Here is a 25,026-nt window from a genome sequence, read left to right on the forward strand (position 1 = left end):
TAGTTGATGATGCATGGAGGGGATGATTGTAACCATGGCAATGAAATGATATACGATAGGATGAATATAAAACTAATGTTCTCCCATGTAAACTATCACATAATTCACAATAAAACATTTTTTAAAAAGGCATTTACCTAAGGACAAAATTCAAAATGGTGGGGAAAGAAAGAGTAACAGAAACAAGTAATGCAGGGAGGAAGAGGGATAAGTGATATTACCTTGAGGGGACTGCAATCATGAGATGAAATCCAGTCTATGATTTGTTGAATGTAAAACTGATGATCTGCTCTGTAAACCTTCACTCAATTCATAATAAAAACTTAAAAAAATACACGCTTGATAAGTAGTTATTAAAACATAAAATAACTTTTATTGGGTATTCATTTCTTAGTGCCTAGGACAGAACTTTGTTGACTCCACGGGACACCACCACCACCATCTCCATAGATTACAGGAGTCCTGGCGAAGCGGTGGTTCAGCTGGAAAGTCAGCAGGTTGCACTCACACAGTGACTCCATGGGAGAAAAGACCTGGCATCGGAACCATAAAGATAACAGCCTGGAAAACCCTAAAGGGCAGTTCTCCTCTGTCACGTGGGGCTGCATCAAGTCAAAATCTATTGGACGGCAAATGACAGCAACATACAGAAATTGTGAGGGTCATTTAGACTCAGTGGTAGAATTTTCACTTTCCATTCAAGAGACCTGGGTTCCAATCTCAGGCAATGCACCATAAGTGCCATCAGTACTTATCTGTTAATGGAAGCTTGTATGTTACTATGAGCTTGAGCGTGTTTTGGCAGACCTTCAAGTGGAAGATAGACTAAGAAGAAAATCAGCTAATACAAGTTTGATAGATCACAATGGTCCTATTCCACTGTGCTTCAGGTCACCATAAGTTAGAAACTAATTTGATGGAAGCTAATAACAAAACAACATCTTGTCAAGGACTTCATTCTTCTTGGATCAACTATCAACACTCACGGCAGCAGTTAAGAGATCAAATGATGTATTTGCATTAGGCAAATCTGCTGCACAAGACCTTTTTAAAGTGTTGAAGAGCAAAGATGTCAGCTTGAGGACTAAGGTGTGCCTGACCCAAGCCAAGGTATTTTCAATAACCTCATATGCATGCGAAAGCTGAACAGTGAACAAGGAAGACCATAGAAGAATAGAAGCTTTTGAGTTATGGGTTTTGAGGAAAATATCGACAGTGCCATGGGCTACCAAAAGAACCAACAGATCTGTGTTAGAAGAAGTGCAGCCAGAGTGTTCCTTAGAGGCCAGGAAGGCCAAACTTCATATCTCATATTTCTGACATATTGTCAGGAGGTACCAGTCGCTGGAGAAGGATATTATTGGTAAGGTGGAGGGTCAGAGAAAGAGAGGAAGATCCCCAATGAGATGGATTAGCCAAGTAGCAGCATCGATGTACTCAAGCATGGCAACAATAGTGAGGTTGGCCCAGGATCAGGCAGTTTTTTGGTCTGTTGTGCGTAGGGTCGCTATGAGTCAGTACCAACTCGATGAGTTGGCACCTAACAACAATGAGTCAAAATATATTCAACAGCAGCAGGTTTAGCACAGTATCTATATGAGGGGTCTTCAAAACATTTACGAAAAATTCTATCAATCCATGAACTTTCTGAGGCTCTCTCTTACTGGGAGGATAGGAAGTGTGCCTTTGTATAGTAAGTGGTCAATAGTGGCATCAAGAAGCAGAAATGCGAGCATTGTATGTATTTATATGCTTCAGGTCAATAAATGCAAAAACAATGAGCTAAGAGCTGAATGTGGTTGTCTCTGAGGAAGTGGGGATGATGTGAGCAGAGGATAATCTTAGGTGACAGAACTAGGTGACTCTATTTTTTTTTTTTTTTTAAGTTTTTGTTGTAAGTTGAGTGAAAATTTACAGGGCAGACCATCAGTTTTGCATTCAACAAATCATATACTTTGTTTCATTACAATGATCATAATCCCCTCCATGCACCATCAGTTAACAGTATTTCTCTGTATTAACTTTAGCTTTTAAAAAAAAAAACAAAAAAAACTTGGGTATATGTAATAATTTACACCACCAAGGGGCACATTCTGCAAGCCTGCCTCCTGGCCACTAGCACCCAGTCCTTCTCTTTCCATGCATCCAGAGCCACCAGCTACTCCCTCTCTCCATGTCCTCAACTCTACCTCCATCTCTGGTGTCACTGCTTCTCTGGATAGGGTCCCACACTCAGCATGCAGATTTTTTAGTAGTTCATATTTCTTTATGCTTTTTTTTGGGTTGGGGAGTTAAAAATATTTAATGATACAATGTATAAGTCTTCAGTGTGTTAGAAATGAATCCCGATGTCACACAAAAAGACATTCGGTGAGACTAAATTACCTCAGCAAGGGAAAATTTACTTCTGCAGAAGGGTGCATGCATGTAGCTGTACAAGAACAGGCTAGCGAGCACACCAAGCAGGCAGTCCACTTGGGTTTTTATCCCTGATGCAAGTCTTAAGGCTGTGTCTCACCCCATTCACTAGGGCTTCGACCGCAGTCTTTTCCTTTACCTGGTTGGCTAATTCAAATTCCTAAGGTGCACATTCTTCTTATTCACTGCAGGAAGTAGCAAAAAGTAAAGAAAAGGTTATACAGTTCCTACTCACTTCAGGAAGTAGTGAAAAGTAAAAGAAAGATCATATAAAATCCCTACTCACTTTGGGAAGAAAAAAAAAGAAAAAGGTCACCCAAATACAATAAACAGGATTATAATAATTTTGAAGAAAAGACACTCATTCCTACAGGTGTACCCTTCAGATAATTTCTAGGAGAGTCCTCTGCTCTGTACCACAACCTGCTGTCTGAAAGAAGATATTCTCCATCACTCTAGGATGGTTTTGTATCAGCCAATAGCTGTCCAACCCTAACCCCTCCCAGATCCCAGCCAGAGGCCACCAATGTGCCACTTTATCTGTGACTCATTTTCCCTTTATCTTACTTGACTCTCAGAAACATTTGATGTTCCTCTTCCTTGGAACTCTTTCTTCACTTAGTGTCTGGGATAAGTCACCGTTTAAGGTTCCTTCCTAACTCACTGGTCACTACCAAATCCCTTCAGTTTTCTCTCCCACAGACCTCTGAGTTTTAGAATGTGTTGCATTAGGCAAATCTGCTGCACAAGACCTTTTTAAAGTGTTGAAGAGCAAAGCTGTCAGCTTGAGGACTAATGTGCACCTGACCCAAGCCATGGTATTTTCAATAACCTCATATGCATGTGAAAGTTGGACAGTGAATAGGAAGACCGTAAAAGAGTTGATGCTTTTGAGTTATGGTGTTGGAGAAGAATACTGAAAATGCCATGGGCTGCCAAAAGAACCAATAGATCCATTTTGGAAGACATGCAGCCAAAGTGCTCCTTGGAGGCCAAGATGTCCAAACTTCATCTCTCTCTCATACTTTGGATATATTGTCAGGAGGGAGCAGTCGCTGGAAAAAGATATCATGTTTGGTAAGGTGGAGGGCCAGAGAAAAAGAGGAAGGCCCCCAGCGAGATGGATTGGCCAAGTGGCAGCATTGATGGATTCAAGCATGGCAACATTAGTGAGGTTGGCCCAGGATCAGGCAGTGTTTCATTTTGCTGTGCATAGGGTTGCCAAGAGTCAGTACTGACTCAGTGTCGCCTAACAGCAGCAGCAACATATCTGGGTTTAAGACCCCATGTATGTGATACCAACACCAAGCTTATGTCTCCAACCCTACTACCTTCCTGGTGTACCCAGGTAGTTATCTAATAGGCTCTGAAGCCCACTATGTTCCAAAGTAACTCCCCCTAATCCTTTCATACTTGTTCCTTCACAGTCTTCTCCACCTGGGTAAATGGCAACCCCCTCTACCTATTTGTTCATCCCAAAACCTTGAGTTCCTCTTAATTATCATTTTTCACACCCCACATCTTATCCTTCAGGCAATTTTAGCAGCTCTACCTTCAAATCTCTACCTTAAGAGAGGGAACTATTTTACATCACATTCTTGGACTAAACTGCTTCCACCCTGGACTGAACCAGTGTAATCACTCATCTTTCTGCAAAAGCCACCTAAACCAGTCTTCCCACCTCAGCCTTTGTCTTCTAAGTAGTTTCTGTTCTTACCATGGCAGCCAGTGCAATCCTTTCCTGTTGTAGTTTAACTGATTCTAACTTATAGGGACCCTAGAGAAGAGAGTAGCACTGCTCCATAGTGTTTCCAGGGCTGGGGTCATTATGGAAGCACACTGCCCTATCTCGCTCCCATGGAGTGGCTGATGTATTTGATCTACCAGCTTTTCAGTCAGCAGCTGAGCTGACACGTAACCATTGTCCCACCAGGACTCCTTAGCATGAGCCTCGTTGAATAAAAGGAAGGTCCAGCCACTTTCCTCCTCAGTGTCAGAAATGAAGAACTTGAAGTGGTTTCAGTTCCCAACATGACCCTAACTTCTCTCCTTTGCCTCCTGTACTCTTCTGTTGGGACTCACTGTCCTCCTTGAAGTGCCCAATGACACGCCTTTACCGTCTTGCTCCCTCTACCTGGCGAGCCACTTACCCAGAAGGCTACTTACTTGTTCCCTCTCTTCTCACTGGTCTCTTCCTCAGTAGAACATCTTCAGTGAGACCTTCCCTCCTGACCCTGTGTGTACTGTTTCATAGCCCCCTGTCCACCTTGGTCCACTTGATTCAACTTACCCTGCTTTATTTCTTCCCAAAGCTTTTATCACCATCTGAGAAAACTTGACATTTTTATCATCTATTTCCAGAACACTCAATTGTGCTCTTGTGGAATCTGTACTTAGACCAAGAGGTAGTTGTTTAAACAGAACAAAGAGACACTGCATGGTTTTAAATGAGGAGAGATGTGATTTGTATCCTTTTACCATATTCACTCCATCTGTGTGCTGAGCAAATAATCCCAGAAACTGGATTCGCCATTGTTGTTGCTGTTAAATGCCGTCGAATTGGTTCCAACTCATAGTGACCCTATTTAGCGACTGCCTACATTGTTGTTCAAACTGACATTGCAGTCCAGTGTTTATCCTGCAGGCCACACTAGGACTCCTTTCACGTTGTATGTTGTTAAGTGCCTTCGAGTCAGTTCTGATTCACAGCGACCCTATATAGGGTTTCCTAGGAGCAGCTGGTGAATTTGAACTGCCGACCTTGCGGTAGAGTGCATTATCCCACAAAAACAATTAGTGTGGTTTCTCTTTAATTTCACTTTAAGATTTGGGCAATCCTGTCAGACATATTCTGACTGAATCAGTAAGAGGCAATGCCAGAGACAGAAGCCATTCCCGTTTCTGAAAAGACAACTGAGCAATCCACAGACTCACATTTGCTTTGAAAATATTTCTCTTCTTGTATTTTGAATAATGGCTTTTCTTCTGGCTTTAGATATTCTAATTTTCTGGGAAGTCTGTGAGGTGGTACTAGGTCAGATCTCTAGATCAGAGAGCTGTGATCCCAGCCACACAACCCATGCAACAGCGCCATTGGCTCTCTTCTGCCTTTTGTTTGCAGCTCAGTTACTGTGACTGCCATAATCTGCTGGCTTTTGCAAAATGGTGACTCTCCCTTTTATCCCACATCATCATTTTGTGCATTCTTACCAGGGCCAAGTTCATTTTACCTGCCACTCCATACATGACCTCATTTCATTCTCACAAAGCTGCATCAATGAGCCTTCCTGTTTCTTCATAGTACAGGGTTGATGGTGGTTGTGTGCCGTGGAGTTGGTTCCAACTCATAACAACTTTGTACAGGTTTTCCGAGGCTGTAAATCTTTACGTGAGCTGAAAACCTCCTATTTCTCCTGTGGAATAACTGGTAGATTTGAACTACTTACCTTTCAGTTAGCAGCCTAGTTCAAAATCCACTATACTATAAGAGCTACTTAGGTGATTCAATTTCTTGAATTGACTTCTAATTCTGGGTTGATGTTGTTAAATGCTATTGAGTCAGTTCCGACCCATAGCAACCTTCTAGAGGGTTTCCAAGGCACTACTGGTGAGCTTGAACCACCAACCGTGCAGTTCAAACTGACTTTGCAGTCTAGCACATTAAACCACAGCGCCACACCAGGAATCGCAATTTAGAAGTTCCAGCATCTAAAGTGGGAAGAGATAAAAGTGTGAAGTACCTGGCTTACAACTTTTCGCAGGTGTGATCAGTTAAAATGATTGTTATGGGGAAAAGTTAGTCTTCAAAGTATGAAAGGGCCAATGTCTAAGATATCCGGGGAGCAATTTGCAGTGCAATGAATTTCAGGACCCAGATGTACAGTAGAGGGTGCTGTCGGGGGGGATAGAAGGTAATGTTTTTGCACCTGTCCATTTCAGCTCATGAATGCATATTATCTTTATGTATTCCAGATTTCCTAGATTCCTGCTTAGAGAATTCTAAATTCTGATTTTTGTAGCAGTTAGTTTCTTCTCGTTTTGAGTTATACCCCATAATGAAGGTCCTGAAAGCTTTGCTCTATTCACATAATGAAGGAATTTTGGAGAGTTAGCTTTTCCTAAATTGTATTTTGATTGCCTTCCAAGCAGGGGACTCATCTTTCAGCACTTTTGCACTGATAGTTATAAGGTTTTCAGGGACTAATCCCTTAGTCATTCAAACAGAACAAAGGGACATGAATGGTTTGAAATTAGGAAAGGTGTATGCCAGGGTTGTATTCTCTCACCATATTTACTCAATCTATTCGCTGAACAAATAATCCAAGAAGCTGGATTATATAAAGAAGAACATGGCATCAGGATTGCAGGAAGATTCATTAACAACTTGTGATATGCAAATGATAACAACTTTCCTTACTGAAAGCAAAGAGGACTTACAATACTTACTGATGAAGATCAAAGATCACAGCCTTCAATATTGGTTACACCTCAATGTAAAGAAAACAAAAATCCTCACCACTGGACCAATAAATAGCATCATGATAAATGGAAAAAAGATTGAAGTTGTCAAAGATTTCATTTTGTTTGGATCCACTATCAACACTCTTGGAGGCAGCAGTTAAGAAATCAAATGACATGTCGCATGAGAGAAATCTGCACAAGACCTCTTTAAAGTGTTCAAGAACAAAGTTGTCAGTTTGAGGACAAAGGTGATGTCTTAGTTATTTTCAGTAGTTTCATATGCATGTGAAAATTGGGCCATGAATAAGGAAGACTTTGGAAGAACTGATGCATTTGAATTATGGGGTTGGGGAAGAATATTTAAAGTACCATGGACAGCTAGAAGGACAAACAAATCTGTGTTGGAAGAAGTGCATCCAGAATGCTCCTTAGAATCCAAGATGGCGAGACTTCATCTCTCATATTTTGGACATATTTATCAGGAGGGACCAGTTACTGGAGAAGGACATCATGCTTGGTAAAGTGGAGGGTCAGAGAAAAAGAGGAAGATCTCCAACGAGATGGATTGGCACAGCAGCAGCAGCAATGGACTCAAGCTTAACAACGATTGTGAGGATGGAGCAGAACCAACCAGTCAGGGTTTCATTCTGCTGTGCATAAAGTCACTATGAGTCAAAATCAACTCAACAGCACCTAACAACAACAGTCCCTCAGAAGTGGACCACCGATTCCTTCTACTTAGTCTATTCTTAGTCTGGAAGTTTTGCTGAAGCCTGTCCACCATGGATGACCCTGCTGGTATTTGAAACATCAGTGGCATAATTTTCAACATCATAGTAACACATAAGCCACCAGAGGATGACCAACTGACAGACATGTTGGAGATTGGCGTGATAATGTGATTATCAAAAGGCTTTGTGATCAGCTACCAAACCAGAGTACATAAGATCATGTTCAAGAAACTGCATGATCTGGGCATGGAAGGGCCTTCTGCTCAGAAACAGGAAGAGATGAGAAGGGTGCAGACAAAGGGTGCAAAGAGGAGGCAGGCTGGAACAAACACAACCCTGCTAGTCACACATATTCCTGGAAAACATACTTTGAGTCAGACTGATCTTCCTTGGTGCTGTTATGTACTGTCCTCCCCTCCCCTGATCCCCCTCATCTAATTAGAGACCTTGGCAATAGGAAAGGTTCCAATTCTAAATGCTCAATGATAGCTCCAAATTATGAATGAATACTTTCTCATTCTTAGATACCCATGGCTGTAAATTATGTTAATCACCTGGATAGCACTCTTTTCCAATGTCAGATATTCCCAGAACTGGGACAGCCTTTTTGAGATGCTTTTCTGCCCACCTTGCAGAGCTATTTTATCCCCAGGACACATCCTTTGATGCCTTATGGCCAGTCCTACAATACCAGATGTGCATTATTAAATCTAAACAATTCTGAAAATTAAAGATTTTTTTTTTCTTGCTATCCTCCCTCAATTATGTTTTTGTACCTTTGTGGCTCCATACAATAAGTGCAGGACTGAGAACCACAAGTTTCATGGTTTGAGCCTGCCAGCTGCTACTTAACATGTCAAATTAATTTGGCATAAGATCAAACTGAAACTGATGTGAGGTTGGGGCATGCGTCTGTTTCACTGGTACACATGTGCATACTTTGCTGCAAAAATCATAATGTGTTTGATTGTAGGGAGCGGCGCTGGACTCAGCTGGTGGTGTTCCATCAATACATTTCCAAAGCTGAGGAATGGTTAATTCCAGAACACAGGTGAACCCTTCCTGGGGAGACATGTCCCTGAGTCTGGATTAATTCTGGTGTGTTTGTTGTTGTTGTTAAATGCCATTGAGTTGGTTCTGGCCCATAGCAACACTGTATAGGGTTTCCAAAGAGCAGCTGGTGAGCTTGAACTGCCAACCTTGCAGTTCAAACTGATTTGCAGTCCAGTGCACTAACCCACAGTGCCACACCAGGACTCCTCTGGTGTGCTTACTTGCCACTAATTGGCATCCAGCCACCACTGACGCATGGTGGCCATGTTTGTCAGAGTAGCATTGTGATCCAGGGGTTCTCAATGGCTGACTTTCTGGAGATAGATCACCAGGGCACTTGTAGAAAGTAGATCTTTCTAGGCACTTCTAAAGAAACTCGTACAGGCAACCTTTGGACCATTTCTATCACCTCTAACAAGGAGCTCTGATAGTGTAGTGCTTATAAGTCAAGCTGCTAACCTCAAGGTCAGCGGTTTGAAACTACCAGCAGTTCCATGGAAGAAAGATAAGGCTTTCTGCTCCCATAAAGATTTACAGCCTCAGAAACCCTATGCAGGGTCATTATGAGTCGGGACCTATTCCACGGCACACTGCCACCACCAATCACCTATCACACCTACTTGAAGGGCTTGCTAAGTCCAGACCTTTGAGTCCTGAGACCTCCACTGGGCAGTCCCAGTAATGCACAGCTAAGAATGTGAGCCTACCATAGCTGTTTTGGCAGACCTGGCCGCCAAGGAAAGGTAGGTGAGCTTAGTCCTGAGAAGGAGGTCCTAGGCATGACCCTGTCTCTGACAGAGCCTCTCCCAGGGGTATGCATCCCTGTCTGTGGTTTCATGCTGCTTCTCAAGTCCTACTTCATACCCACGTGCCCCAATTCAGTGTTAGCCCCTGAGGCTGGAAGGCTGCATTGTCAAGTTTTGATGTCAGAACCACTATCCCTGCAACAAATATGAATGCCAATCTGAAACCTCTTTTGTAGCAACTATTAAGATACTGTGCAATATTCTTTTACGGGAATAAATGGTCTGAGTTCCTCCAGTCTGCTATTCCAATAGATGTAAATGAATTAATTTTTTTTTTTTTTTAAGTCTCCTCACAACGGGAAACTTTGAAAGCAAAATAGTTATTCATGTGGCTGGAAGCAGCCCATCAGCTGCATAAGTGGAAACCTCAGGGTATGCAAAGGCCAGAAGCTCTCTAATGCTGCTATCTAAATGCAGTGATGGTAGAAATGTCAATGTAATTGGTATGTTATTTGCTTCAGAATATTACAGCTCCCAGTGTCCTTATATTATACAGATAGCAACTCAATTATGTAAATAAATGTCTGGACCTCTTTTTGGCTTGAACTTACCTATTAATCTCTTACAAGAAATATCAGCAGGGAAACAAGCACATTGCCACTAACACTGTTGTTTGTTGTGTTAGTCTTGGACAGATCACTATTTGCAATGGAATATGTCAGAGTACCCTGGTGTGAAAACGGTCCGTTTCCCAGACGGCCAGATTTGGAAACCAGATATCCTTCTCTATAATAGGTAAGTACATTGGACAAAATGAAACACAGTTTCATATATTTGGGTACCAAGTGTACTTGAGTCATTTACTGACATGATGAATGAAAGTTATCCATTACATTGCTCCCTGTGTGGTTTGCTAAGAGGCCATGCCTTTGAGAAATAGTGGAACAGATCCCACAATGCCAGCATTTTCCACCTGAATACAGGCTTGTTCCACTTGGTGTGCTGTCTGAGATGATCACATCTGCAGTGTTGGGTACTTGAAGTGCATAGCATTATTTCTGTTCACATGGGCATTGGAAGCATTCTTGCATGGGGCAGAAGTACACACACTGGATGTTAGCTAGTATGATCAACAGCAGAGACAGTTGCTGGCCCTGAATGTTCTATTGGAGCTTGCTCTTTGGAACTGGCCCTAACTTGATACATTTCCCTTGCGTTATTGGGAGAGTTCTGAGTGGGCGGGGATTATCTTCTCCAACTGCATGTGGAAGCTTGCAGAAGGAAGGCAGATAAGAGTATATCAAACAATTCATCTCCTGAGACCACAGAATGAGGTATTTGTTGTTGTTAGGTGTCATCGAGTCAGTACCAAATCATAATGACCTTATGCACAGCAGAACGAAACACTGCCCAATCTTGGGACAACCTCGCTATTGTTGCCACACTTGAGTCCATCGATGCTGCTACTTGGCCAATCTATCTCATTGGGGGTCTTCCTCTTTTTCTCTGAGCCTCCACCTTACCAAACATGATATCTTTCTCCCGTTACTGGTCCCTCCTGACAATATGTCCAAAGTATGAGAGATGAAGTTTGGCCATCCTGGCCTCCAAGGAGCACTCTAGCTGCACTTCTTTCAACACGGATCTGTTGGTTCTTTTGGCAGCCCATGGCACTTTCAGTATTCTCCTCCAACACCATAACTCAAAAGCATCAATTCTTCTAATTCTTCTACGGTCTTCCTTATTCACTGTCCAGCTTTCACATGCATATGAGGTTATTGAAAATACCATGACTTGGCTCAGGCGCACCTTAGTCTTCAAGCTGACATCTTTGCTCTTCAACACTTTAAAAAGGTCTTGTGCAGCAGATTTGCCTAATGCAATACGTCATTTGATTTCTTGACTGCTGCTTCTGTGAGTATTGATAATTGATCCAAGAAGAATGAAGTCCTTGACAACTTCAGTCTTTTCTCTGTTGGTAAGAATGTTGTTTAATGGTCCAGTGGTGAGGATTTTTGTTTTCTTTACATTGAGATGTAATCCATACCAAAGGCTGTGCTCTTTGATCTTCAACAGTAAATGTTTTAAGTCCTCTTCACTTTTAGCAAGCAAGATTGTATCATCTGCATATCTGGGCCTCACCAGATGGAATACATAGAAATCAAATTGACTACATCTGCAGAAAGAGACGATGGAAAATCTCCATATCATCAGTAAAAACAAGGCCAGGGGCAGACTGTGGAACAGAATGAGGTATTAGAAGGTCTTTATTAAATTATATGTTAAATAAGACTAGAACATCTCCTTCCAGTCAGGTCTAAAATGTAATAAACCAGTTGCTGGTGAGTCAGCTCTAACGATCAGTGACTTCATGTATATCTGAGTAGAACTGTGCTCAATAGGGTTATCCACAGCTGATTTTTCAAATATAGATTGCCAAGCCTTTCTTCTGAGCTACCTCAGAGTGGACTCAAACCTCTAACCTTTGAATTAGCAGCTGAGTACGTTTACTGTTTGTGCCACCAAGGAACTCTATGAATTGTAAAATCCAGGCTGGTGGTTATTATTATGAACCTGCATAGGGTTTCCGAGATTATAAATCTTTAAGGGAACAGAAAGCCTCATCTTTCTCCCGCAGAATGGCTGGTAGTTTTGAACAGCTGACCTTGAGGTTAGCAGCCCAACTTGTAGCCACTATGCTACCAGAGCTCCTTAATACCCAGCATACACAAGAAAATTATTTCCTTGTAATAATTGATGTCTGTGGCCCCACTCAGAGGAGAGAAGCAAGCCTTCCTGACTCAGAGGAAATAGTGCTACCCTCAGCTACCTGATGTGCTTGTTCTGCGCTGACTGCTTCTAGAAAGATCACTGATTTCATTTTTTGTCTTGACTTCTAATTCTTTCTTTGTCTTTGCTGCTGGTGGTGCCATTTCACTTGAACCACTGACTCTGTCTTCAGAGGAATATCCCTTTCTAATTTGCTGCCGTTCTTTTGCTCCATAAATTGGCTTGGACAGCCAAGCTTTGAGAATGATGTGTAAGTAAGAGTGTTTTGAGTGAGGAGGTGAAACACAGGCACTTGCTTGCCTTGCCTATACGTTCTGTTCCTGGAGACATTGACAGCTTAAGAACAAATGATTAGGACAGAGCAAGTCAAAGTGTATGTCTTAACCATATTTACTAAGTCTGTTACCTGTGAGTTTCAGGTTACTCCTTTGCAAAACCACTTACCAAGCTTAGGAAGATAACTCTCTGACTGTACGTAACAGGTTGTATGTAGTGCTTGGCAAAGAGTTAGCACTGAAAATGACAAGTGTGTGTTAATAGGCATGATGATACAGACTTCTTTTTAGAATAAGATGGTATAACAAGTTGAAAATAATTATCAGTACTGTTTTTCCTTCGAATTTTTTCTCATCTAAAATTAATAATATAGTTTTAAATATGACAGAATCTCTTGATACTGAATCTGTACCCCAAACCAAACCTTTTGCTATCAACTTAAGTGCTACTTATGGCAACCTGTGTGTTACAGAACCTAACTGCTTCATAGAGTTTTCTTGGCTGTGATCGTTATAGAAACAGATCATCAGAACTTTCTTCTATGATGCCTCTGGGGGAGCTCAAACTGCCAGCTTTTAGGTTAAGAGTTGAGCTCAAACAATTTGTGCTACCCAGGGATATATAATGAGTCTATAAAAGATTGGATTTTTTGTTTGTTTGGTTGTTTCTTTGGGGCTTATGTGTAAGATTGTAAACTCCAACAGAGAAAATGTTTGATGACTCTAATGTTCTGTTTCATGGCAAATTCCAAGTATTCTATATATAATTGAATCTCAAGAAGTGAAGTTAGACCTGCTCGATGTCACCAGGTACCAGGCCCTCTGAGATAGAACCCTTCTCCTACCATGATCCAACTAATGACCACAGAATCCCCTTCCTTTCACATCTCTACTTGGGATCTACTTGAAGCCCTTTCTCTTACCTCTTCTCACCCAATCTGTATCAGCCACTTCCAGCAGACTCCATTATGGGGTCTCTAGATTCTGCCTCATTGAGAGAGACGGCATCTTTCTAGGGCAACTGGGGAGCATTAGGCTTGGATGCCCAGAATATGGAAAAACATGTCACAGAAAAAGATTTAAGCCAGTCCTACACACTGTGATTATTTCCTGCATATCAAACTACCCTACATTTGTTGTTGTTGTTGTGTGCCGTGGAGTCGGTTACGACTCATAGCGACCCTATACAGGGTTTCTGAGGCTGTAAATCTTTACGGGAGCAGAAATCCTCATCTTTCTACCGTGGAACAGCTGGTAGTTTCGAACTGCTGACCTTTCGGTTCACAGCCCGATTCGTAACCACTACGCTACCAGAGCTCCTTAATAGACAACAACTATCATGTTATTTCTCATTCTTCTGCGTGTTGACTGGCCCACATGGCTGGTTCTCTGAAGGGATAGCTTCAGTTTGGAGATCCTCTGGGGCTGCCCATTATAACACTCTGGTTTTTCTCTGCAGGCCTTTTCCACATGGTAAGGATTTCTTAAAGAATAGTGGCTGAGTCCCAAAGGAGAGTGCTCCCAGAGGAGGACAATGGGGAGCTGCCAGGACTGAGCATGGGAGTCTTGAAACATCACTTCCACCAGCTTTTGGGGGTTAGACTAGTCACCACTGGCCCAGTCAGGGAGGAGAAAGAAGTACAACCTCTCTATGGGAAATGAGTGACCGTGAACAAACAGGGAGGGAATCGATGGCACCATGCATGGAGACTAGCTGTCACACACTAGAAAAAGGAAGAGCAGATACTGATGAGGTCAAGTAAACACTTATAGTGGACAGGGAGGAAGACCAGAAGAAACACAGACAATGAAGGTGTCAAGCTCAAAGGAACATTAAGCTAAGGGTATTTTCTTAAGGACCAGTAGAAGGAGGAAAGAGGATGAGTAGGCACCAAGAGATAATTTCCAAATACACATCTGATGTTTTTCTCCTCTTAAAGGTCACTCATAGACTTCCCTTTGCTGTCTGGCAAGAAGGAAAAATTCATGACCCAGAGATTTATATAATATGGCTCTTACCTAGTGCTCTAGCTTAGGTATATACCTGCTACTCCCCTCTCCAGCTGTTACTTTTCAGATCATGGCCTACACTCTTTCACAGGACCTTCCCATGAGCTTCCCTCTGTGTAGACTATTCACCCCTTCCTCTCACTCATGTGACCCAGCTTGATGCCCAGTTCTCCAGGAAAACCTTCCCAGACTCTCCCACTCCCTCCCCCACACCTCTTGCCGGCTTACTATCACAGAGTTGATTCTGACTCACAGAGACCTTACAGGACCAAGAAGAACTTCACCCAGAGGGCTTCCAAGGAGGATGTTTATGTGATAAAGATCCTTATGTGATCTCTATGGAAGCAGATCTTTATGTTGTAAAGATCTTTATGGAAACAGACTGCCACATAGTTCAACCATGGAACAACTGGTAGGTTTGAACCGTCAGCCTTTCTTTTAACAATCTAGTGCTTAGTCAGCAAAAATATGTGTGTAGGAGTGAGATGGAAGAAGGAAGAGGGCAAAGGAGGATGCAGGAATTAAAAGGAATACAGAGGATGGATCAGTGAAACACAGTACTGCTAAGAATAGCAAGAGAACAAAAAATCAAAGGAAGGAAATCATACTGGCACCATAGGAAACATTCAGTTAAACTGCGATTGTGTCTAAAACCTTCAGTTAAACTATGATTGTGTCAAAAATAGGTTTGAATTTAATAGGATCTTGAGCTTCTGATATTTGAGGGTGGTGGTTATGTGCCATGGAGTCGGTTCTGACTCATGATGACCTTGCATAGGGTTTCTGAGGCTGTAAATCTCTATAGGAGCAGAAAGCCTCACTGTTCTCCCATTGGTAGTTTCAAACTGCTGACCTTGAGATTAGTAGCCCAACTCGTAAACCACAAGGCTACCAGAGCTCCTTTATAATCTATACAGTATGTAAGTATAAACATAGATTTGCATATGATTTACATATGTAAATATATACTTCCATATATTTCTATTTTTTTAATTGGGGATTCTGAGAGGTACTGAGCTTAGTCATTTCTGTCAGCTTTTAGTCCCTCAATATATGCTATCTTCAGTCGGTTCATTAATGTATAACTGCAGGGGATCTTTTCCTTAAGGAGGGGAAATGCCACCATTTTACACAAGCCATGGCATTTAAAAGAGTGTTCGTTTGGGTCGGGCGAAGCATGACAAAGGTCTCTGCCACCTTTCCTGTTCTGTTCCTCTTTGGTATTCTCAGGAGATCATGTGTGAGTCACACATGATTTTTGATGCATTTTCTGTGCTTTGAAGAGGGTGAGCAATTGCCAACAGCCCTCCCTGCATCATTTTCGGGATGGTCTGCTTTATTTCTTTGATAGATGGTGAGCAAGTGATGGTGTTGTGGGGCCAGCTGGCAGGTTTGCTTGGAGAACAGGCAGTAATTAAACATCTTGCTTTAATGCTGATCTCAGTGGTTTGATGGCTGCTCTATTCTGCTGTATTCTAAACCTGCAGTTCAAGGATTTGTCTGAGCGCAATCCTGCTCAAAGTGAGTAGCAATTATGGATGGCTTGTCACAATTTTCCCTTTGGGCAGAATTAAAGGTCTTGCTGGTGTCAGCAGTCTGAACACAGTGGGGAAGGGTCATTTTTTGCTCTGCAGCTGCCTTCCAGGTCCTGTGCAAGCAGGTGCCTCAACTGCTCTGGACTTCTCAGTGTTTGAGCTAGTCTATCAGATAATTCCATAACAATAATGAAATCTTGCTTTGATGAATATATTTGGATAGCTTTTTATTGGCCTTATATTTTTAAGATTGCATGGTGCAGACCCAGAAGTGGCCTTTGCAGATATGCAGGTTCATACATGGTTCTGAAAGTACATTTCTCTGCTACCCTGTGCTTTCATCTGCATGTGTCCATGTCCATTACTCTGGTCACAGACAGAACATAAGGGGATGATGGACAATGTATACAAGATGCATTTAGGTAGAATGTGACCCTGCCTGTAAGCTCATGTTTGTATTCATCAGTGGCTTTACAATGAGTCTTGGGGTTACCCCAAGATAAAGAATTTCAGTGCAGAAAGTTTAGGAGGTGAAGTTGGGAAGTGCTCTTTGGGGAAGGGACAAAAAGATGGAAGGGAGGAAAGTCAATATCACTGTTGTTAGGCGCCTTTGAGTTGGTTCTGAGCAACCCTGTATAGCTTCCAAGGCTGAAATCTTTACTGGAGCAGAACACCTCCTCTTTCTCCCATAAAGCTTCTGGTGGGCTTGAACCGCCAACCTTGTGGTTCCCAGTCCAGTGCTTATCCTACAGAGCCATTGCACTCCTCTTTTCCCATAAAGCTTCTGGTGGGCTTGAACCGCCAACCTTGTGGTTCCCAGTCCAGTGCTTATCCTACAGAGCCATTGCACTCCCAGAAGTCAGTGTAAGATGTGGGGGCAGCTGAAGCCTGTATTCATCACAGCCCTCTGGGGTTCTGCATGTCTCTGCATTGGTCTGAGGACGTGGTGGTTTTATACCCTTGAGTCAGTTCTGACTCATAGGGTCCCTGTATAGGGTTTGGTGGTGTGGTGGTGGTAGTGGTGGTGGTGGTGGTGGTATGCCGTGGAATCGGTTCTGACTCATAGCGACCCTGTACAGGGTTTAGGAGGCTGTAAATTTCTATGGGAGCAGAAAGCCTCATCTTTCTCCCACAGAACATAGGTGAATTCAAATTACTGATCTTGTGGTTAGCAGCCCAACACATAATGGAATACTCAATCAGAGCTGCTTGTTCTAAGGAGACAGGGCATTTCTTGATCAGTGACCTGCAGTACTATGTGGGAATCTGCTCCCAGGGGTGTTACCTTCCCAGCGTTGCTGTGCCCGACCTGCCCTACACTCGGGCCAAGTGTGAGGAACCTCAAATGGATTGCAGAACCTGCCTGTGTTTGTATGAATATACTGAACCTATGGCAGGGTTGCGGAGACTCAGAGCAGGAAGGATGGCAGCTAACCTGGCCTGCCACATCACAGATGCTGGGTAGTCAATTCCCAGCTCTTTTCACCTTGACATGCTTGTAGGTCCAACCCTGACTCTGGTGGTGTGGTAGTTAAGGTTTTGTGTCAGCTTGACTGGGCCAGAATTCCCACTGGTTTGGCAGTTGAGATGTGACTATCCCTATGGTGAGATCTAATACAGTGTAGTTAACTCTATGATGATTGGCTATGGGCAGCGTAGTTATGAACAGGCATAGGTGTATCTATGATAATTGGCTATGAGCAGCCATTCAATTGAAAGGCTGTTTCCTCATGAGTGTGGTCTGCTTCCAATATAATGCACACTCAATCAAAGCTAGCTTGCTTGCTGCTGGGTTTGAATCTTGCATGTGGTTCATCCTCCAACCTCTGGTTCGTTGGACTTGAGCCAGTGGCCTGCTTTATTATCAACCTGCCTGTCTACCTGCCTGCCTGTCGATCTTGGTTCATCTGACTCAAACTTGGGACTCTTCCTTCTCTACACTTGTGAGTCATTTTCTTGATATAAACCTCTCTCTACATACATACATACATACATACATACATACATACATACATACATACATAAGTGTCATTGGTTCTGCTTCTCTACATTCCATTCTGTTACATTTGATGGCTTCTAGACTTGTTGCTATCTTAATTGAGGCTGCCATATGGGTGTGTATGCCAGACCCACAGTGCAGCCATGCTCCCTTCAGGGTCTGGGAGGGCATTACTAAAAAGAGAACTATGGAATTCTTGGAGATGACTGGAATCTTCAAGTGAGCAAAGGAAATTTTGCTCCTGTGGAACTGAGAGAAGCCTCCATTAGCTTGAGACCAGAAGAACTAGGTGGTGTCCAGCTACAATGTGAATTTTTAGGGAACACTGTTCAGCCCACTACATTAACTCAGCCAACTCTCACTTTTCATGTTTCTCCCCTAGTGTAAATTTCCTGTATGACCACATCCACTTTCCTCCTATCTTCATCTTAATGCCCAGTCTGTGCCAGATGCTCTTCTGAAATGCTCAAATAGCACACTATGCTAACATCTCTCATAGCATTTTTATAAAAGATTATAAGTTTTTCTTTATTCATCATCAGAAGACTGGCTGGAGGTAATGTTGTAAAGCACCACATGTTCCAGGATACTCAAAACACTTGTTTTTAATGCAAGGGAAGAGAAGAGAGTAGGAGTAAGGTCAGGGATGGAAATGCACACAAAGGTATTTGGATCAGTCCAGCCAGACTTAGCCTATTTATTATCTTCTCATCTGAGAATCTAGGAAATCTGTCCCTGCCCTCTTGTTGCAGTTTCTCCCCTGGACTCTTTGGACCTTGGAGGGTATTCTGTGTGTATCACAGGATACAATTTAACACCATTGTGCATCACCATTGCTCATCACCATTGCCTGGGAAATTCCATGGTAGGACACTATTTTACTTATACTTTTGATCCGTGCAAACGTATGTAGCTGAGAAAGGACTGTAAGCAGGTGGACTATGTAAAGATCACAGCATCCAGTTTGGAAGAAGACTCGTTAACCTGTGATGTGCAGATAACACAACCTTGCTTTATGAATGTGAAGAAGACTTGAAGTACATACAGATGAAGATCAAAGACTATACTTCAGTATAGATTACACCTCAACATAAAGAAAATAAAAATCCTCACAGTTAGACCAACAAGTAATATGAGGCTAAATAGAGAAAAGATTGAAGTTGTAAAGGATTTCATTTTACTTTCATCCACAATTAGTACTCATGAAAGCAGCAGTCAGTAAATCAAACCGTCTGTTTCATTGGGGAAATATGCTACAAAAGACCTCTTTAAAGTGTTAAAAAGCAAAGCTGTCACTTTGAGAACTAAGGTATGCTTGACCCCAGCCATGGTATTTTTAATCATCTTATATACATGTGAAAGCTAGACGAAGGTTGAGGAAGACAAAGAAGAATTGATGGCTTCAAATTTTGGTGTCCGTGAAGAATGTTAAATATACTATGGACTGCCAATTGTTGTTGTTAAGTGCCCTCAAGTCAGTTTCTATGCATAATAAAACAAAACACTGCCCAGTCCTACACCATCCTCACAATTGTTGTTACATTAGAGTCCAATGTTGCTGCCATCATATCAGTGTCGCTTGTTGGGGAATCTTCCTCTTTTTCACTGTCCTTTCACTTTACCAAGAATGATGTCCTTCTCCAAGGACTGGTCCCTCCTCATAATATGTCTGAACTATAAGAGACAAAGTCTTGTCATCCTTGCTTCTAAGGAGCATTCTGGCAGCACTTCTTACAAGATGGATTTCATTGTGCTTCTGCCAGTTAATTGTCTCTTTAATATTCTTTTCCAATACCATTATTCAAATTCATCCATTCTTCTATAGTCTTCCTTACTCATTGTCCAATTTTCACATACATATGAGGCAAATGAAAATACTGTGGCTTGGATCAGGTGCACCTTAGTCCTCAAACTGATACCTTTGCTCTTTAACACTTTAAAGAGGTCTCGTGCAGCAGATGTACCTAATGCAATGCAATGTTTGATCTCTTGACTGTAGCTTCCATGCGTATGGATTGTAGATCCAAGCAAAATGAAGTCTTTCACAACTTCAATCTTTTTTCCATTTATCATGATGCTATTTATTGGCTCAGTTATGAGGATATTTGTTTTTTTTCCACTGAGGTGCAATCTATACTATAGCTTGTAGACTTTGATCTTCATCAGTAAGTGCGTTAAGTCCTCTTTGCTTCCAGAAAAAATGGTTGTATCATCTGCATATTGTAGATTGTTAACTAGTGTATCTCCAATCCTCATGCTATGTTCTTCTTCATATAATCCATCTTCTCAGATTATTTGCTCAACATACAGATTGAATAAGTACGGTGAAAGGATACAACCCTATCACACGCCTTTTCTGATTTTAAACCATTCCCTTGTTCAAGTCTAACAATTGCTTCTCGGTCTTTTCGTCATGTGCACAGTTAGGTGTTCTGAAACACGCACTCTTTGCAATGTTTTTCATAGTTTTTTTTATGATCCACACAATCAAATATCTTTGCATGTTCAATAAATCACAAGTATACATACCTATTTTTGGTTTTCTCTGCTTTCAGTCTAGATCCATCTGACATCAGCAATGATATCCTTACTTGCATGCCCTCTTCTGAATCAGACTTGAGTTTCTGGCAGTTCCTTGTCAATGTATGGTGCAAGCGTTTTGAATTATTTTCAGCAAAATTTTACTTGCATGTGATATTAATGATATTGTTTGATGATTTCCACATTCCATTGGGTCACCTCTCTTTGGAATGGACACAAATTCGAATCTCTTCTAATCTGATGTCCCAGTAGCTGTCCTCCAAATTCTTGTATATAGAGTGAGTGCCTTCAGGATTGCATCAGTTGCTGAAAGATTTCAAGGTGTATTCTGTGAATTCCTGGAGGAATCCTTCAATATTCTAAGTCGAGAGTGATTTTTTTCTTCATTTCTTTCAACTTGAGAAATACTTACCATGCATGTTCTTCTCCTGTTTTCTAATCCAGGTTTTCACACATTTCATTAGAATACTTTCTCTTCTCAAGCTGCCATTTGAAATTTTCTGTTTTGCTTCTTTGCTCCATCATTTCTTCCAATCATTTTACCTTCTCTATACTTGAGAGTGAGTTTTAGAGTCTCTTCTGATACCCATTTTGGTCTTTTCTGTCTTTTTAATGTATGCTTTTCTGCTTTCTTCCTGTATGATGTTCTTGATGTCATTCCACAGCTCTTCTGGTCTTCAGTCATTAGTGACTAATGCATCAAATCTGTTCTTGTGATGGCCTCTAATTCCAGATGGGAGATATTCAAAATATAAGGAGCTCTGGTAGTGTACTGGTTACGAATTGGGCTATGAACCTCAAGGTCAGCAGTTCAAAACTACCAGCTGTTCTGCAGGGGGAAAATTCTGCTCCTGTAAAGATTTACAGCCTTGAAACCCTGTACATGGTTGCTATAAGTCGGAATCGACTCCACGGCACATAACTACCACCACCACCATATTCAACATATATTTCAGATCTTGTAGAGTTAATTTAATTTTATGAAGCTTCAGCCTGAAATTGAAAAATTGGTGGTCTGTTCCAAAGTCTTCCCCTGGCCTTGTTTTGGCTGATGATATTGAGCTTTTCCACCATCTCGTCCCACAGATGTCGTCAGTTTGGTTCCTGTGTATTCCATCTGGTGAGGCCCGTGTGTATAGTTGATTTCTATTGTATCAAAAAGGCATTTGCAATGAATTGGTCTTGCAAAATTCTATCATACAGTCTCCCATATCATTACTATCACTAAGGCCATATTTTTCAACTACTGAATATTTTTCCTCTTTGTTACCTACTTTCACATTCCAATCACCAATAATTATCAATGCCTCTTTATTACATGTTTTATCACTTTGTGACTGAAGAAGTTGGTAGAATTCTTCAGTTTCATCATCACTGGCTTTAGTAGTTGGTGTGTGAACTTTAGTAATAGTGGTGTTAACTTGTCTTCTTTGTAGGCGTATTGTCGGGAACAGCATATGGATATTATCCTATCACAGATAGCATTATACTTAAAGATAAGTCTCGAAATTCATTATAATTAAAGATAAATCTCAAAATTCTCTTTTAGATGATACACATGATACCATTCTTCTGCAATTTGATGTTCCTAGCATAGTAAACCATGTTGTTGCTGTTATTAAGTGCTGTTGAGTCTGTTCTGACTAATAGCAACCCTGTATAGGGCTTCTGATGAGTGGCTGGTAAGTTTGAACCACTGACTTTGCATTTCAAACTGACCTTACAGTCCAGTGTTTATCCTATGTCTCCCACCAGGTCTCCTTATGATTATCTTATTCAGAATAACCAATATTAGTCCATTTCAGCTCAGCACTGTGGGTTAATGCGCCAGACTGCAAAGCCATTTGAACTGCAAGGTCGGAGGTCGCTATGAGTCGGAATCGACTCGACAACACTTAACAACAACAACAATGCCTAGGGTATCAATCTTCATACGTTCCATTTCATTTTTTATCACTTCCAATTTTCTTGGATCTATACTTTGTACATTCTATGTTTTGATGATTAATGGGTATTTCTAGCTGTTTCTTCTCATTTTTAGTTGTACCATATCAACTAATAAAGGTCCTTTAAGCTTTGGTCTGTTCATGTCATTATGGTTAACTGTACTTTGAGGAGGAAGCTCTTCCCCTTTCATATTTTGAGTGCCTTCCAATCCGAGGTGTACTCCTAAGGTTTTCAGTGTCTAATCATTCAGAAGTGTTCTGCCTTTCCTTCTTCCTGTCCACCATGGGTCCCCTGCTGGTATTTAAAATACCATCCACATACCCTCTAGCGTGGCAGCAACACGCAAGCCACCACAGTATGACAAGCTGACAGATGAATGGTGGATGGACTGCCAATAGACTGAACAAATCTGTGTTGGATGAAGTTCAGCCAGGATGCTCCTTAGGTGTGAGGATGGTGAGGCTTTGTCACTTATACTTTATACATGTTACCAGGTAGGACATCATGCTTCATAAAGTACTTGCTATTTTTTTTTTAATGTCATCAAGTTGGTTCTTAATCACAGTGTCCCAAGTAGGGTTTCTGTAGAACATCTGGTAGATTTGAACTGTCTACCTTGCAGTTAGCAGTCCAGTGCTTATCTGATAGGACTTCTGGTAAAGTTGAGTGTGAACAAAAAAGGGGAAGACTATCAGTGAGATAGTCTTCAACACAATGAGCTCAGACATAGCAAGAATTGTGAGAACAGCACAGGACCTGGCAGTGTTTCATTCTGCTGTACACACAGCCATTATGTGCTACAGGTGATCAATGGCACCGAAACACTGCCCCTTGATTGTGGCATAGAGCATGCACAAACCAACAAGTGACACAGTTAGGGGCTGGAACTGGGGTAGGAGAATTTGGAACTCATGGTCTCTGGTCTGGTGAGTAAATCTTTCTTCCTAACACCAACGAATACAAACTAAGAAAATTATGGTTGCTTGGGGCAGGTATGGGATACAAGTCACAAAATGTTCAAAACTTCTTTCTGCAAATCAGCTGGTCATTCTTTATCCTTCAGTTCCCATGCCAATCTGTTATGAAGCATTTCTGTTTTAAATCACTCCAGTTATTTTTAGCATGATTGGTGGTCATTTACTCAAAATGAATTTCACATTCTTAGATCATTACATCTGTGTGTTATATCTTTTATGGATCCTTGATGATTTGAGCATTTCATACCAGAAGATTACAAATGAATTCAATAATAATTTTCATAGTAAACTAAAGAGTTTGCTTTTTATTTAGTGGGTGGTTTTTTTTTTTTCCTGAAATTTTGATGTATGGTTTGAGGTAAGGGTCTAACTTTGCTTTTTTAAATGGAAATTTTTATGTATGGTGTGCAGTGAGGGTCTAACTTTGCTTTTTTAAATGGATAGACCCTCATTACTAGTAGCTTTTAAGCAGGGTATTATACAATTTCCATGCATTTTTTGTTTGTTTCCTTGATCTTCTCATTGATTTCCAATTTTACAGCACTGAGATATGAAAAGTTGCTTTGTACTATTTCAATGTTTTTAAATTTAGTAAGGCTTGCTTTATGAGCTAATAAATAGTCTATATGGAGAACGTTTATTTCATGAGCACTGGAAAGAATGTATATTGTTGAATGGGTTGAGTGCTCTGTACAAATCTATGAGGTCAAGTTGGTTGATTATGTTGTTTGGTTCTTCTGTGTCTTTGTTGAGTTTTTTCTAATTGTTCTGTTCTCTGTCAAAAGTGGTGTAGTACACTCTCCTACACTGAGGTGGTTCTGCAGGTTAGTGCTCTGGACTGCAAGGTCTGAGGTTCAAGCTCACCAATCACTCCTCGGAAACCCTGTACAGGGTCGCTATGAGGTGGACCCAACTTGATAACACTTAACAACAACAACAACTATTATTGTAGAGTTGTCTGTTTCTTTCTTCAATTCCATTAGAGTTTGATTTCTGTTTTTTAAGACTCTTTCATTGGAAGCATAGATAGTTATTATGGTTAGGTCCTCTTGTTCAATTGACTCTTTACTGTCCTTCTTTCCTTATGCTGGGTTTTACCTTAAAGTCTATTTTATCATAAATTAATATTGCTACTTCTGCTCATTTGTGATATTTTTTTCCATCCTTTGATTTTTTAATACATGTTTGGTTTTGTGTGACCAGGTTTACTGGTCAGAGACTGACGAACCTGAAACTATGGCCCTTGACCACCCTTCTTGGCAATTTCCAGCCAAGCGGTAAATGGGTTTCTGAGGGAGGGGAGTTGGTGGTGGACAATGACACTGGCATGGCGTGCTCATCATGGAATTGTCTAGCATTCAGGGATCAAAAAGGCATGATTTTCCTAAGGGATAACTGTTGTTGCATGGAGGGGGTTGTAGTCATTGAGATGTTTTGTGTACAGTTTGTTGAATGTAAAGCTGATGATCTTGTCTGTAAATCTTCACTCAATTCACAATAAAAAGTTAAAAAAGAAAAAGGTTAGAAAACAAAACAAAGAAAG

General features: G+C 41.3%; 1 protein-coding gene across 3 annotated transcripts in view; it reads left to right on the forward strand.

Moving 5' to 3' along the window:
* The window catches only part of LOC102842471 (neuronal acetylcholine receptor subunit alpha-7-like), a 198,681-nt gene that overhangs the window by 116,365 nt on the left and 57,290 nt on the right, over nucleotides 1-25,026 (forward strand). For 2 of the 3 annotated variants that reach the window (XM_006861866.1, XM_006861867.1), the window contains exon 4: nucleotides 10,095-10,204. The exons of the other annotated variant lie outside the window; for it this stretch is intronic. In XM_006861866.1, the coding sequence (XP_006861928.1) occupies nucleotides 10,095-10,204 (110 nt within the window). The remainder of the gene's footprint in view (nucleotides 1-10,094; nucleotides 10,205-25,026) is intronic. 3 annotated transcript variants of the gene reach the window in all.

The sequence above is a fragment of the Chrysochloris asiatica genome, unplaced genomic scaffold (genome assembly GCF_000296735.1).
Source record: "Chrysochloris asiatica unplaced genomic scaffold, ChrAsi1.0 scaffold00044, whole genome shotgun sequence".
Lineage (NCBI taxonomy): Eukaryota > Metazoa > Chordata > Mammalia > Afrosoricida > Chrysochloridae > Chrysochloris > Chrysochloris asiatica.